The 12,727-nt window shown below is 38.3% G+C and overlaps 1 protein-coding gene across 1 annotated transcript in view; it reads left to right on the forward strand.

The window, feature by feature from the left end:
* Positions 1-2,122: 2,122 nt before the first annotated feature.
* The window catches only part of SYT10 (synaptotagmin 10), a 65,372-nt gene continuing 54,767 nt past the window's right edge, over positions 2,123-12,727 (forward strand). The window contains exon 1 of the mRNA XM_033223560.1: positions 2,123-2,575. Coding sequence (XP_033079451.1) covers positions 2,425-2,575 — 151 coding nt within the window. The 5' untranslated portion in view covers positions 2,123-2,424. The remainder of the gene's footprint in view (positions 2,576-12,727) is intronic.

A 12,727-nucleotide genomic window follows, 5' to 3' on the forward strand; every position in this document is an offset into this window, starting at 1 on the left:
AAAATTTAAAGACTGAAAGTTGAAATTCTTGTCATCTTATCCTTCAGCATGGAAAAAGATGATCTTCAATGCAGTTTTTACTTTGCCCAAAATTCTTACCTGAGCTTTTAGTTAGTGACAAAAAAACCTGTTTTGATTCACCTGTTAATGAGCTGTGAGATAGTCCAAAGAACAAAGAAAAAAATCAAAACCTGTGATATTCATTTTAGATGAAAGAAATTTTTTTTCAGAGAAATGAATTCAGAAAAACAAATATCCAAGTGAAATTAACTCTGCTTGCTGTGAAAACACAACAGTAAGGCCAGGAACAGCATAAACAAATACCAGGAAAATTATTTCCAGAATTTGTTTACTTAATATTTAACGCTGAAATCAAACACAAGAGGGTTATTAGGAAGATCTTCTGCATTACTCCTCTTAAGCAATTAGATTCTGTAAGTAGTATAAAGATAATTACTCATTTGGTCCTCCTACACAGCAATTAGTTCATATGGTAAATATGAAAGCACAGCATTGCATTGTGGGTTGTTTGCTACCGGTCTGTCTGTGTAGACTGTAGCAGAATGGGGGGCAAAAGGCAATTGGAAAGGGCCTTATTAAAATGTGTTACTTAACTTTGTAGATACAGTAGATGTTTAATTTTTTTTGGATTGACAGTGAAATTATTTCTTTAGACAATGACTGAAAAACCACCCAAGTCAGTGTGCATATAAACAAAAAACAAATGGAGACTGCAGATTTTAGTTTGTCTTAATTCATGGTAAAAAATAGTCCTAGTCAAACCAATTATCCTATGGATCAGGTCAAAATTATTCAACTAATGAATGCTTCCCTACTGGAGTGCTATGGCTAATATTTATAGTAGGTTTACCATAGTGCCCATGCAAAGGAAATAATTTACCATGAACTGATTAGCTGTTTTTAAAAAAGACTACTTATTCTGCTAGTATAGACATGCCAACACGTTCAATACATCCCACTTCAAAAATAAAGAATCCCTCATCACAAGAGGGTTAAATCGATCCTCAGGTTATGATATGGGATGAAACTCTGCCCAAAAACAGTTTAAAAACCATGTAAACACATTATTATATCCTGAAGCCCGTGTTTATTAATTTTATTTTGTCGCTTTAGTTCTAGTGATTTGCACGCATTTGCATTAAAGAATTATAAGAACAGGTGAGCTTAAGACATCCGAGTCCAAATCTCCCATTTTACAGACTCAGGCAAAGACCCGAAAGCAGGACAGGCGTGGTGGCTAGTGCCAGTAATACCAGAATTTTGGGAAGCTAAGGCGGTAGGATTGAATGAGCAAAGGTGTTCGAGACCAGCCAGGGCACCATAGTGAGATCCCTGTCTTTACAATAAGTTAAAAAAAAAAAAAAAAAAATGGCCCTGGAGTCCCTGGAGTCCTAGCTACTAGGGAGGCTGAAGTGGGAGGAACACCAAGACCTGAAAGCAGCTTCAAGGTTAGGCTGAGATGTGTGACAGATTTGAACTTAATCCTGTTCCCTTTAACACCCATGTCTTGTTTTAAGTCGCTAAGAAAGTAGATGGAGAGAGTCAAGTTGTGCATTCTCAATCTCCAATTACGGATTAATCAACAGAATCTTATCTGATTATTAGTACAAAGAACATTTTATGTTGTGATCTACCTAAGAGGGTTTGCTTATTCACGCATTCATTTTTTTAAATTAACTTTTTCAGTTTTTCTTCGATTGGGATGACTTTTCCAGAAGGGCAGAAGCAGATAGCACAAAAAGTGAATACATGCGTGGAAAAGTTGGAGAGACAAAGGCGGCGGGCATGGCTGCACTGATGTAGGGAAGAGTGTTGGGAAAACGGAGAGGGCTCCTTGGGCCAGCTCTGGGCAACGATGAGCATCCCCGGCCTCGGCAGGGGCGCCGGGCTGCCAGCCCTCCCTCGCGAGTCAGTTCTCCAGAGGACGCGGGGAGCTAGATCTGTGCGCTCTGCCTCCAGTCACCCCGCGCCCGCGCCGGGCTGCTATTGGACGCGTCGCCGCCAGGCACCCGCCAGAAACACCAGTGTGCTGGGGAGAAGAGGGGGCCGTGCTTGCGAGTCGAGGGCTCTGGCTTTTTTACGGCTCCCCCCTCCCCTCAGCACTCCATGCCGGGTCTCTAGTTCCAGCTCGCCTCGGCTTGCTCGCGCGGCGGGAGAGTTGGCGCAAACCTCGCCGCAGCCGCAGCCTCCTCGCGCGCCTCTTCTTCCCTGCGCCCTCCGCTCCCGCTATGAGACCAACGTGGGGCTCCTAAGACTTGCCGGGTCTCAGCTGCGCGCTCTCCAGCTAAAGTCACTGCAGGCGGACTATGGCTTAGGACGCCCGAGGGGTTAGTCTAGAGGTACGGGAAGAAGAAAAGACGGCTAACTGGGGAAAAAAAGAGAAAACGAAAGAAAAGCCAAACGATGAGTTTCCACAAGGAGGACGGAGTGAACACTCTGTGCCAGAAGGCGCTGCACATCGTCACCGAGCTGTGCTTCGCGGGCCAAGTGGAATGGGAGAAGTGCTTGGGCATCTTCCCTCGGGACAGGGGCAGCCAGGGCGGAGGCAGCACAGGTAACCAGGAGGGCTCCGCTCGCTTCCTCGCGCTCCGCTGGGACCCCGCGCGCTCGGCTGCAAGCTCCGGGGTTCTGCGCCTCCCGCGCCGCTCCCGGGGCATATTTGGGGCGCCGCGCTTTCCTACCTCGTTCCCTCCTTCGCTCAGCTCCTGGCGACTTCGAGGGTGGGGCGTTTGGGTTTTGTTTCCTCCTGTCCTCTTGCAGGGCTTCTCCCATTCTCTGGTCCGCTTCCCGCCTCCCGGCGCCGTCTCCCGCTCCCAGGCTCGCCGTGCCTCTCGGCGCTCTCCCACGCCTCCCATCTCGCTCCCGGAGTGGAGAGGTGAGTGCGGGCGGTGACTGCGCTGGGAAGGCTCCCGGCTCGGCTGCTTGTGGGGGCGGCTCACCTGTGGGACTGAGGCTGCTCTCGCTTGTTCACCAGCCTCTGGTCCCGGCCTTTTTGGTGGGGGCCAGGCGGGACGGACAGTCTATACTTGGACGCAGAACTCCCTTGCAGAGGTGGCTGCCTTGGCCTCCGAGGTAACTCGCAGCTGCAACCTTTCGGGTACTTGACAATTTCTAAAGCCCTTTTAATATATATGATTTTCTAGGGTTTCTTGACAAAGTTGGTAAAACAGCAGGGATTATTGATCCCATTTGTGAGGCGACACCTAAAGCTCAGAGCACATATCGAAGAAGTGGAAGAGAGGGGAAACGTTTAAAATCCCTAGCACACGCACGCTCTCATACATCCAACTCACAGACGTCCTCCCTACCCTTCAGGAAACTAGGAAATGGGCTGGATGGAGGAGGATATTGACTGTCGGAAATCTGGAGATGAAAAAAGTCTCAAGTGGATTTTCCTCAAGGCTTGGGGGTAGAAAGGATCGAATCCGAGTCACTGTTTGGGTCACGACTGGGGAAAAGGTTGGTGTGTCCAGCCTGCTGTGCTGCTCGGGCGCACGCGAGGTGGATCCCCCGAGTTGCGGGCTGCGTGGTTTCGAGAGCCGCTTGGGAGGGTCACTTGTTGCACTAGGAGTCAAAAACCACGGCTTTCGGGATTTTCGGCTGGAAGGTTGCCATTCCTTCTCTAAGTTCTTTCCCTTGGCTTTTCCTGTCATTTTGATCTCCTGGCGGAATTTTAAGCGTTGAAGGTAGTCAGGGCAACAAGAGCTGAACAGCCAGGCTCGGAGTGGAGCAGGACAACATGGAGCCCTGCGTGCTGGGAGGGAGCAAAGCTGGGCACCTTTATTGAATCCCCACCACCACTACCCCTGCGTCAAAGCCAAGCGGGGAGAGGGAATGGGTTTAGTTTAGCTTTTATGTTCCATCTTTCACATGAGTAGCTGCAGGGTTTGGAATTCTCTGATCCACGGCAACGCGAGCCAAGGGGGCTCAGCACTTGGCAGAGCTTGAAGAGATGCCGCTGTTTGGACCCTGGAGCGGAAAACTTTAAAATTTTGTCAGTGTATAAACACAACTGATAATCATTTCCATTCGTTCAGTAGGTGTTAAATTCCTAGGAGTGTATGAAACTCAGCGGAAGGCACTGGTGGGCGTGTTGTATTCTTTGTCGTGCTAAGTATGAGGTAAAGACCAGAATACTGTGACCTCAGAGTCCTCTGTGGTGATATTAGGTAAGCTTTTCTGAAACGTCTTTAGTGACACACGTGCTAAAGGTCACACTGAGAGAAGAGGCTACACTGGACGAAATGAGAGTATTTAAGTTTGAAGACTGTGCTTTGGTAATTGAACAGTTGATGCTGTGAATAAAACTACTGATTTTCCTCTTTCCTGCCCTTTTGTGATCACACACCAAATAGGGGTTGCCCGGATCTCAGATTGGCTAGTTTTGAGGAAAATATGTGAAAATTAGAAACCAAATCCCAGCTTCTAAATCTGTCCAAAATGCACAACTATATCAGTTTCAGATAAAATACAGTATATGAATTGTAGAAATCGTTCTCAGTTTTTCCTAATCACCACAAGAAGTAGTTGTAGTCTGAATTCCTTTTGAACTTTTCCCCTTGGGAATAAAAAGTGAGAAAATTAGCCTAAAACAATTGCGAGAATATTTTCCTCCCCTTAGGAGGAAAAATAGACTACATAATATATACAAGAGGGGTATTCGATTTAATATAGGAACACACATATTTAATGGCTATTACTAGGAAAGATATTTTAATAGGTTGTTTATGACGTATAAAGACAAGATTGCTATACATTTTTCATTTGCGAATCTAAGCAACAGTTAGAAGTAAAATACTTTAATTTGCAAATAGACTCTCAAAGTTAATAGAGATCTATGAAGTGGATTTAAAGATTGTTTGCCAAGTATTTAATTCTATTTCTTAGCCACTCAGCGTCACACTGTTCTTCAAAGTAGATTTTCTTATAACTTTGTGCTCTCATGCTTGTTATTATAGGTTCCTAAATAAAGCACTTCCAGTGATCCTTCTACTCACTGTTTAATGAGAAGGGCATTTTTAGTAGGAAGACATCAACAATGTTGAATGGCACAGTGCTTATTTACTTTGAAAGTTAATCAGCACTGCCCAGATGGTATTAGTTGTTCTAATATTACAGTAATAATTACAAGCTCCAAAATTGTGTATATTTTTAATTCCTTCACATAGAGATAGAGGGAGAGAAATTCAGGTAATTTCAGTTAAAGTCATTCTACATGAAGGGAGTTACAAATCACATATATAAGTAAGATATTATCTTACTGGTTTTGTAAATGCCAGTGAAGTGCAAGCATCACCATCCTTTTTACCATATCAGCAGTAGCAGAAGCAGCAGCAGTATTGTTGCCATTGAGGATTTCACAATCACAGTATGATCGCAATATGACCAATCTCATACTTTAATGCAATTGGTGAAGACTTACACTAAAGTTGCCAACACAGGTACATTTACTCTTTTGGCATAGTTTATCAGAGTCATTATATGTGCCAGCATTACTAATATTCTAGAAAGTTCACCATGTGCAATTGTTAGAATATCAGATATGTTGAGTCTTTTTACCACAGATTCTCTCCCTCTCCCCAAATAAATATATCACCCACTAAATTCATCTCAATGCACAAGATGATTTAATATTAGAATGCTTAGGGAAAATACAAAGCAATATATTGGGCTCAAAAGTTATTTTTCAGGCATACTGTGACTGAATATATATAATCGTTTTTAAACTGGATTTAGCTTAATGTCTGGTTACTCTTTAATTCCTGCTCAAATGCTTATCAATTTCAAGGAACCTGTGTTGCTTAAAAGGCACACCTCATAAATCACAGCTAATCAAGCCCACTTAAGCTCAGTCACTTGAGCTCACATCACAATTGTATAGATCTAACCTTAATTTAAAGATTTTCATAAGCATTTAATTCATTCATGTTCTAATTTTGCATGTTTACACAATTTTAATTTGGGACTAAAAATTCTAAAATAAAAATTTATACAAATTCTTTTAAATTCATACCTGTGTTCTTCCGTTTCTTAGAGGTAGGGATAAAAAGTAGGTATATGGCAAATAATTTTATTACAGTACTTACCTGATAAGAAAAGGGATAGTTAAGTAAAATGTTAAGAATTACATCATAATTTCCCTCTAAGATCAAGGCATAGTGGGTCTATGATAAAAGTTTAAAATTAGTAGAGGGACAAACCAAATGACTACCCAATTAATTGAGTTACCATTTTTTAATCACCATAACAGAATTTTACACATCTTAGTGACTGTATAAATAATTCCAATTTACAAACATATTATCAGCAGAATTTTTTCCTTGAGACTTGTAGGTCTGTAAAAGAATAATAGAGCTACAGTGAATTCAAAATGATAGGCCCATTTGAAGAAGGATATATAAGAGGGTATTTTTCCTTCCTCCACATTGTCACTCCACTGCAGAGTGGCCAGCTTCTACTATGTCTAGCCTCGTTGTCACATGATCATCAATACACCTTATGCTTGGTCTGATTTACTTCAAACAGAAATGGAGACCTGTCTTCAAAACCAAGGAGGTCTCAGCAAACATTTATTCTTCTTAATTCCCAGTATGTTAGCAGTATTGTCAGGAATTTCTTTTTGCTTTAACCTTTTCTTTTTCCTTTGTGACAAATTAAAAGCTGTATTTCCTTTTTCTGTGAACTATGAGTCTCTGACATCTGATTCTTATGAGTGATTTTGTACACCAAGTTCAAATCACATTTAAAAAAAACTTAGTCATTACTATAATTTTGGTTTTCTGAAAAAAATTGGTAATTGTTTGAGATGCATCTGCATTCATTTACAAGCTTTTTTAAATACAAAATTCCGACAGAAGACAATCATTACCATAAATGTTTAATGTAATTTCCAATGTCAATTAAAATCATTTCTATTTTGAACATATGATTATATTCTTCCTGATCTACGTTTTATTCCACTAATGATGTACACATTAAGTCAATAGCATGCCAGCTCTTTGAGGGCAGGGGCTTGTTAATTATTTTATCCTCAGTGCCTAGAAAAATCTGTGGTTCATACTAGCTACTTTATTTATTTATTTATTTGCTTATTATTTTTATTTTTTTTTTTTTAAGACGGAGTTGCACTGTTGTTGCCTAGGCTGGAGTGCAATGGCAGGATCTCTGCTCATCACAACCTCAGTATCCCAAGTTCAAGCGATTCTCCTGCCTCAGCCTCCCGAGTAGCTGGGATTACAGGCATGTGCCACCACACCCAGCTAATTTTGTATTTTTAGTAGAGACGGGGGATTTTCTCCATATTGGCCAAGCTGGTCTCGAACTCCCAACCTCAGGTGATCCACCCGCCTCGGCGTCCCAAAGTGCTGAGATTACAGGCATGAGCCACCGCGCCTGGCCCAATTAATATTTTTTTAAATGAATGACTGAATCTTGGGATTTATTATCAAGAAGCTTCAAATTTATTATTTGTAAAATAATGAGTCTATCTTAATAACCTCCAAATCCCTTCTGCAACTAAATTGTATACATCTGTATTTTTGTGTCACCAGTGTCTAATATGCCATATAGACATACAGAATATTTAGTTTATGATAACAGCAGATATTAGAGCATTTGAAACATTTAAAAGCTATAATTCAGTGAGCAATATACTCATGAAAAAGCAACTGAACTTGATATAGGTATCCATTGACTTTCTTCAGAGTGTGTTCAGGTGGAGCTATAATTCCATGGCAAATTTGTAAGTGTTGCATAAAGCGCTGGGTCTACAAATTCTAGAATCTCTGTTCAATATATTCATGTATGGCAGTAAAAGGAAAGCATTGTTAGTGTGCTAAGTAGAAAGTGACAGGGGAAAAGTAACCATCTCATTATTCAGATTGCTGTTAATCATTCCAGTTGAAAGTGGGAATCATCATTTTGCAGATGTGAAAACCAAGGCAAAGAAATGTAACTTCCCTTCAAATCACAACTAGTTAGTGTTGGAGATAGGCTAAGAAACCAGGGCTTCTTAGATTTTAACCTAGGTTTAACGAAGAGTAAGAATAGGAAGAGGAGATTCTGGGGGCATCCTTGGCGCTGAAGGGCATTGGAAAAAATATCTGTGAAGATGAGCTCTTATTATTATTATATTATTGGCTATAATTACTGGCCAATGAAATTTCTTAGTGTGCAATTATGACCCAAATCCCAAATCTTTCTATTAGATTTTCTGTCATCCAAATATAACAAGCAGTGTTTTTCATTTTTCTTAACTATATGCACACATGTGTACTTCAGTGTGCGAGTAGGTGTTTACATATTCTTGGCCAAATATAATTGATTTGTGTCAACTGTAAAATCACATAAAAGATTTTTAGTGTGTTTGAAATGCACAACTTTGAACTCATATAATCCCAAATATAGTTCCTTTCATATGTTTATAAATAAGTCTGTAGTGAAAACAGATATTAAATTACCAGTTACATTGTTTTTGTTAATTTGTAATTAGAAAAAATAATTCATTAAAATCTTGTGTACTGTATTTTCCTACCATATTTTGGTCAAGTTAAGTAATTAACAGTGTATACATTAAAAATTCAGTACTGTGAGGCACTGGAGACAAAATATGACAAGGAAAAAGAGCTGAGAGTCACCCACTAAAAGATCTCAGAGCATCATTAGTATAAACGTATCAAAGAAACTGAACGTTCAGATAAGGAGTGTTACTATTGTAGGTCTTTCCTCTAACTTGCACAATGCCAGTTTCCTCTGTTGGTGGAACACCTAACACTGACCAAGCTTACAAACAGAGTTCCTGACTAAAGAGATGGCTTCTTTTATTATTTTATAGGATAATTTTCTTCTTCTTCATAATGTTAAATACATCCTAAGTAGTCACTGAAGCTATAAGAGCTGACATCAACATGCCTCACGTAGACTATCCAGGGAAAAAAGTGGAAGCTCTTATGGGTTTATTACCAGAAATTAATAAAAGTCTTTAACACCTTTGTTTCTTTATGGAATTGTGCTGTAATGGCCTTGGAGCCAGAAGGGGGGGAATCATCTTAAGGAGAATAGAAAGGAGAATATGCATCTTAAGGAGAATAGATATTAATGACCTTTTTTTTACTTAGATGGACCTTGATGTATGTTATGATCTAGTATCTAATTTATTATTCCATTGTCAACTAGAAAACATAACAGTCAATTTTTAAAACCTTGTAAATGTCAATTTGTCCATACCACAAAATTGTCTTAATTAAAAAGGACTATTGTTTTCTCTTCAGTATTTATTAATTTTATTCCCTTAGTGATGTTTTAGTAGTCATGAATTTATAGGACTAATGGACAAAACAATATTCAGAAGCCTATCATTTCTAATCTGTTACAATATGAGCTGTTAATGTACCTGAGAAGTGGTTTTAGGATTATGCTTTTATTCAAGCAATATTTATTGAGCACTTACTATGTGAAAGCCACTGTGCCAAGAATTAAATGTACTAGTGCCATCAATTAAATGTATGTGATGCTATCTGTGATGTTCAAGTTAATGTAAATATATGAGTAATATACAGTCACAAATTATAAATAATTTACTCAATTATGAGCATATGTAAAGCTTTTTAATAAATTTAGATATTTGAACACCATATTTGGTACCATGTTTTATCAAATCGGAGATGCCTTTATTATAAGATACGCCATTATTTTATGTGGCACCAAGAAAGGAAAGAGAATATTGCCAAATAAACTATGGCACAATGCTTTTTAATCACATGGGATTTTTATTTTATATATATAGAAATAACCTCTTTTAAAACTTAATTAGACTTTTAAAGAAATCTTATATCACTCTGGCACAAATATAGAAGGAAAACATAAAATAAATACATAGGTTAAAAGTGATTTTAAAACTAAAATTCTGAGTCTGATTCTTCTGAACGGCTTTTTTATTCAGAATTAATGATGCCCTTGCTTTTCCATACATTTCATATTCTATGCCATAAAAAGTGTTAATGATACATTTTTTTCTTAAAAGAATTCATAAAAGATATACAGGCCAATGGTACTGTGCTCTAAAGCTAACTGTGCAAATATGTGGGATGTTATCAGTATTTCTAAATACATCTGACTCACCACCTTCACCACACATTTCCAAAAATTTGACTTGTAAGGTTAAAGGATATGCTTCAGTATTTTCTCCAATATTCTCTTACAAGCCACTTAGATTTCTATGAATTTTGATGCTGATGTTTTTGCTTTAGCACATACACAACGAAAATTGTGACACAATTATTGCCTGGCTATTAGCTATTGTGACAAGCCATCAACACTAAGATAACATCCTGATTTCAAAAATGCAAAATGTATTAAAGTATTTATTTGATAATGGATTAAATATAGTATTAATATAATTTTTATCATGTATTGAAATTCAAGAGAAAGGCAAAGATCGATACATTTAAAATGGGCATTATAAGAGGCAACATGCAAGGATTGTTGGTGATTGATTATATTATGTATTAGATTTATAGATGAGAAAGCGACTACTAGTTGCTTCCCAATATTCATCTCCTGCTTCTACTTCACAACAATAGGATCTCTTATTTTTTTTAAGAATATGGCAGCATAAAACATTTTAAAAGAACATTTTTCCGTCTCCTTCCAGTTTGGTATAGCCCTCATGACTAAGTCCTGACCCTTGGGAAGTTAGCAGTGATGTGCACAACTTCAAATTTGTACTTTTAAAATGAAATGACATACCTTCACCTTCCCTTTTTCCATCTTCTTCTTCCATCCAGCTGCCTGAAATATGGACATAGTACCTTGCCATTTTGGACGTTAAAGAGAAGCAAAGACCTTTTAATAGCAGAGCAAAAATGTAAAACAAACCAGAATTCCAGGCACCTTGGGGTTGATAAATCTGCTGTGGCCTGTTTATGCTGGGACAGTCTCGTTTCACATGAAAGAGAAATAAACTATCTTGTTTCAGTCACTATTAATTTGGTCCCTTGTTATAGAAATCAGAAGCATGCCCTAATTATTATAATGGTAATATCAGATGTATAGTATAAATAAATTAACTTCAGAGATAATCCCAAAATTTCATCTTTGACTAAGAGTTGCTGATTTGAGTTTTATTGCCCCTCTTTCTCTGTGAAATGTTGCCATAAGCAAACGTACTGTGGTCAGGCAACAACAGGGAGCAGGAAAGAAACAAAAGGCTTGGAATATCGATGAACTAAATTATATTAATTTCTGATTAATGATTGGAAATCACATTTTTGTACAGTTTGAAAAGTTAAAAATGAACTAGAATTTTAAAATTTTTTTAAAGATACAGAGAGACACAGAGAAGAGTATCAATTCAAGCAGTGGTAATTGGATTTGAGAACAGGACACTTGTCCTGTACTTTTCTGCATGATCATAGTTAGCTGCATGAGTAGTAGGTAAGTGGACCCAGCAGTATTTTTAAGTCTCAGTGGACAAGATCATGCAAATGTTATGGCCTGGTTATACAGACTTTAGCAAAGTTCTGCTATACTAAAAGTTTCTGAGGAATTCGCATTTTAGAAGTTCCCTGTATTTTCTGATGACAGTGATCTTTTTCTCAGTTTTTCCTAACTGTGTCACTTTATTTTGGGATATTAAGACATGATAAAAGAGTAAAATGTTTCTAACTAAAATTAGGTAGAGATACATAGTCAGATAGACTGACAGACATATGGACAGACAGTGGCAGAATAATGTTCATGCATATGTATGTAATCAAACCAGAGTCTGAGCAATTTTAAACCTAATTATCTCAGAGCCTAATCTAATTGCTGTATATTTCATTAACTCTTAATCTTTCCAGATATAATAGGATGAATGTTATGTAATGGATTCTTTTGAATTATCTGGAGACACTGAAAATTAGAGCTAGAGAGCCTAGTCATCAAGTTTGCCCATTGGAATGGGTAACTTGAAAGTCCATGTAGAAAAGCTAGGACATTCATATTCATCTCTCCTGGTGATTGGCCACCTTCCTCCAGTGATCTTCTCTAGTCTACCTTACCTCTTTTATTTTATGATCATACTCAAACCCTTGTCATTATGGTGAACGATACTACCATAGCATTGTAAATCCAAATATTTCAATCCCCAACCAAAATCTCCTATGAGTTCGTCTTTCTCATTTAGAAACTCCAGTCTATTAACTTTCCTATTTATCTCTGAATTTTCTTTCAATAAATATGGCATCATACTTATGATGCATCATTTTATCTGTCCAATACACTCTCTCCTTTGTGGTCTATCACACTCTTCTGGAAAAACAAACAAATCAAAAACCTCATCCATGGATGAATTTATTTGTCTCTCTGCCCCTACACCAAAGCTGCTGAATGTTTAGAAGATTTTAAAACCAGGCAGACTAGCATCACTTTATTAGTCTCTAATTTCAAAAGAAATGTATATTCTGACCAGGCATCTGATGTTTCCCTATTCAATTTTTCCCTATTTTCTATAGTTCCTATTTCAAATTGTTGTCACGCTTTTCAGATATCCCAAACTATTCCCAAATATTCCAACATAATTGGCAGTTAACCCTAACTCCTCTTTTGGAGAGAAAAATACTAGTTATAAATAAGAATTCACTTGACTTCCTGCCTCCAGACCTACAACCTTACTGGCATCCAGAACAATTCTCTTTCTTACAAAGAAAGAAGCAATCCAATTCTT

Source organism: Trachypithecus francoisi, unplaced genomic scaffold (assembly GCF_009764315.1).
Source record: "Trachypithecus francoisi isolate TF-2019V2 unplaced genomic scaffold, Tfra_2.0 Lachesis_group11, whole genome shotgun sequence".
NCBI classification, from domain to species: domain Eukaryota; kingdom Metazoa; phylum Chordata; class Mammalia; order Primates; family Cercopithecidae; genus Trachypithecus; species Trachypithecus francoisi.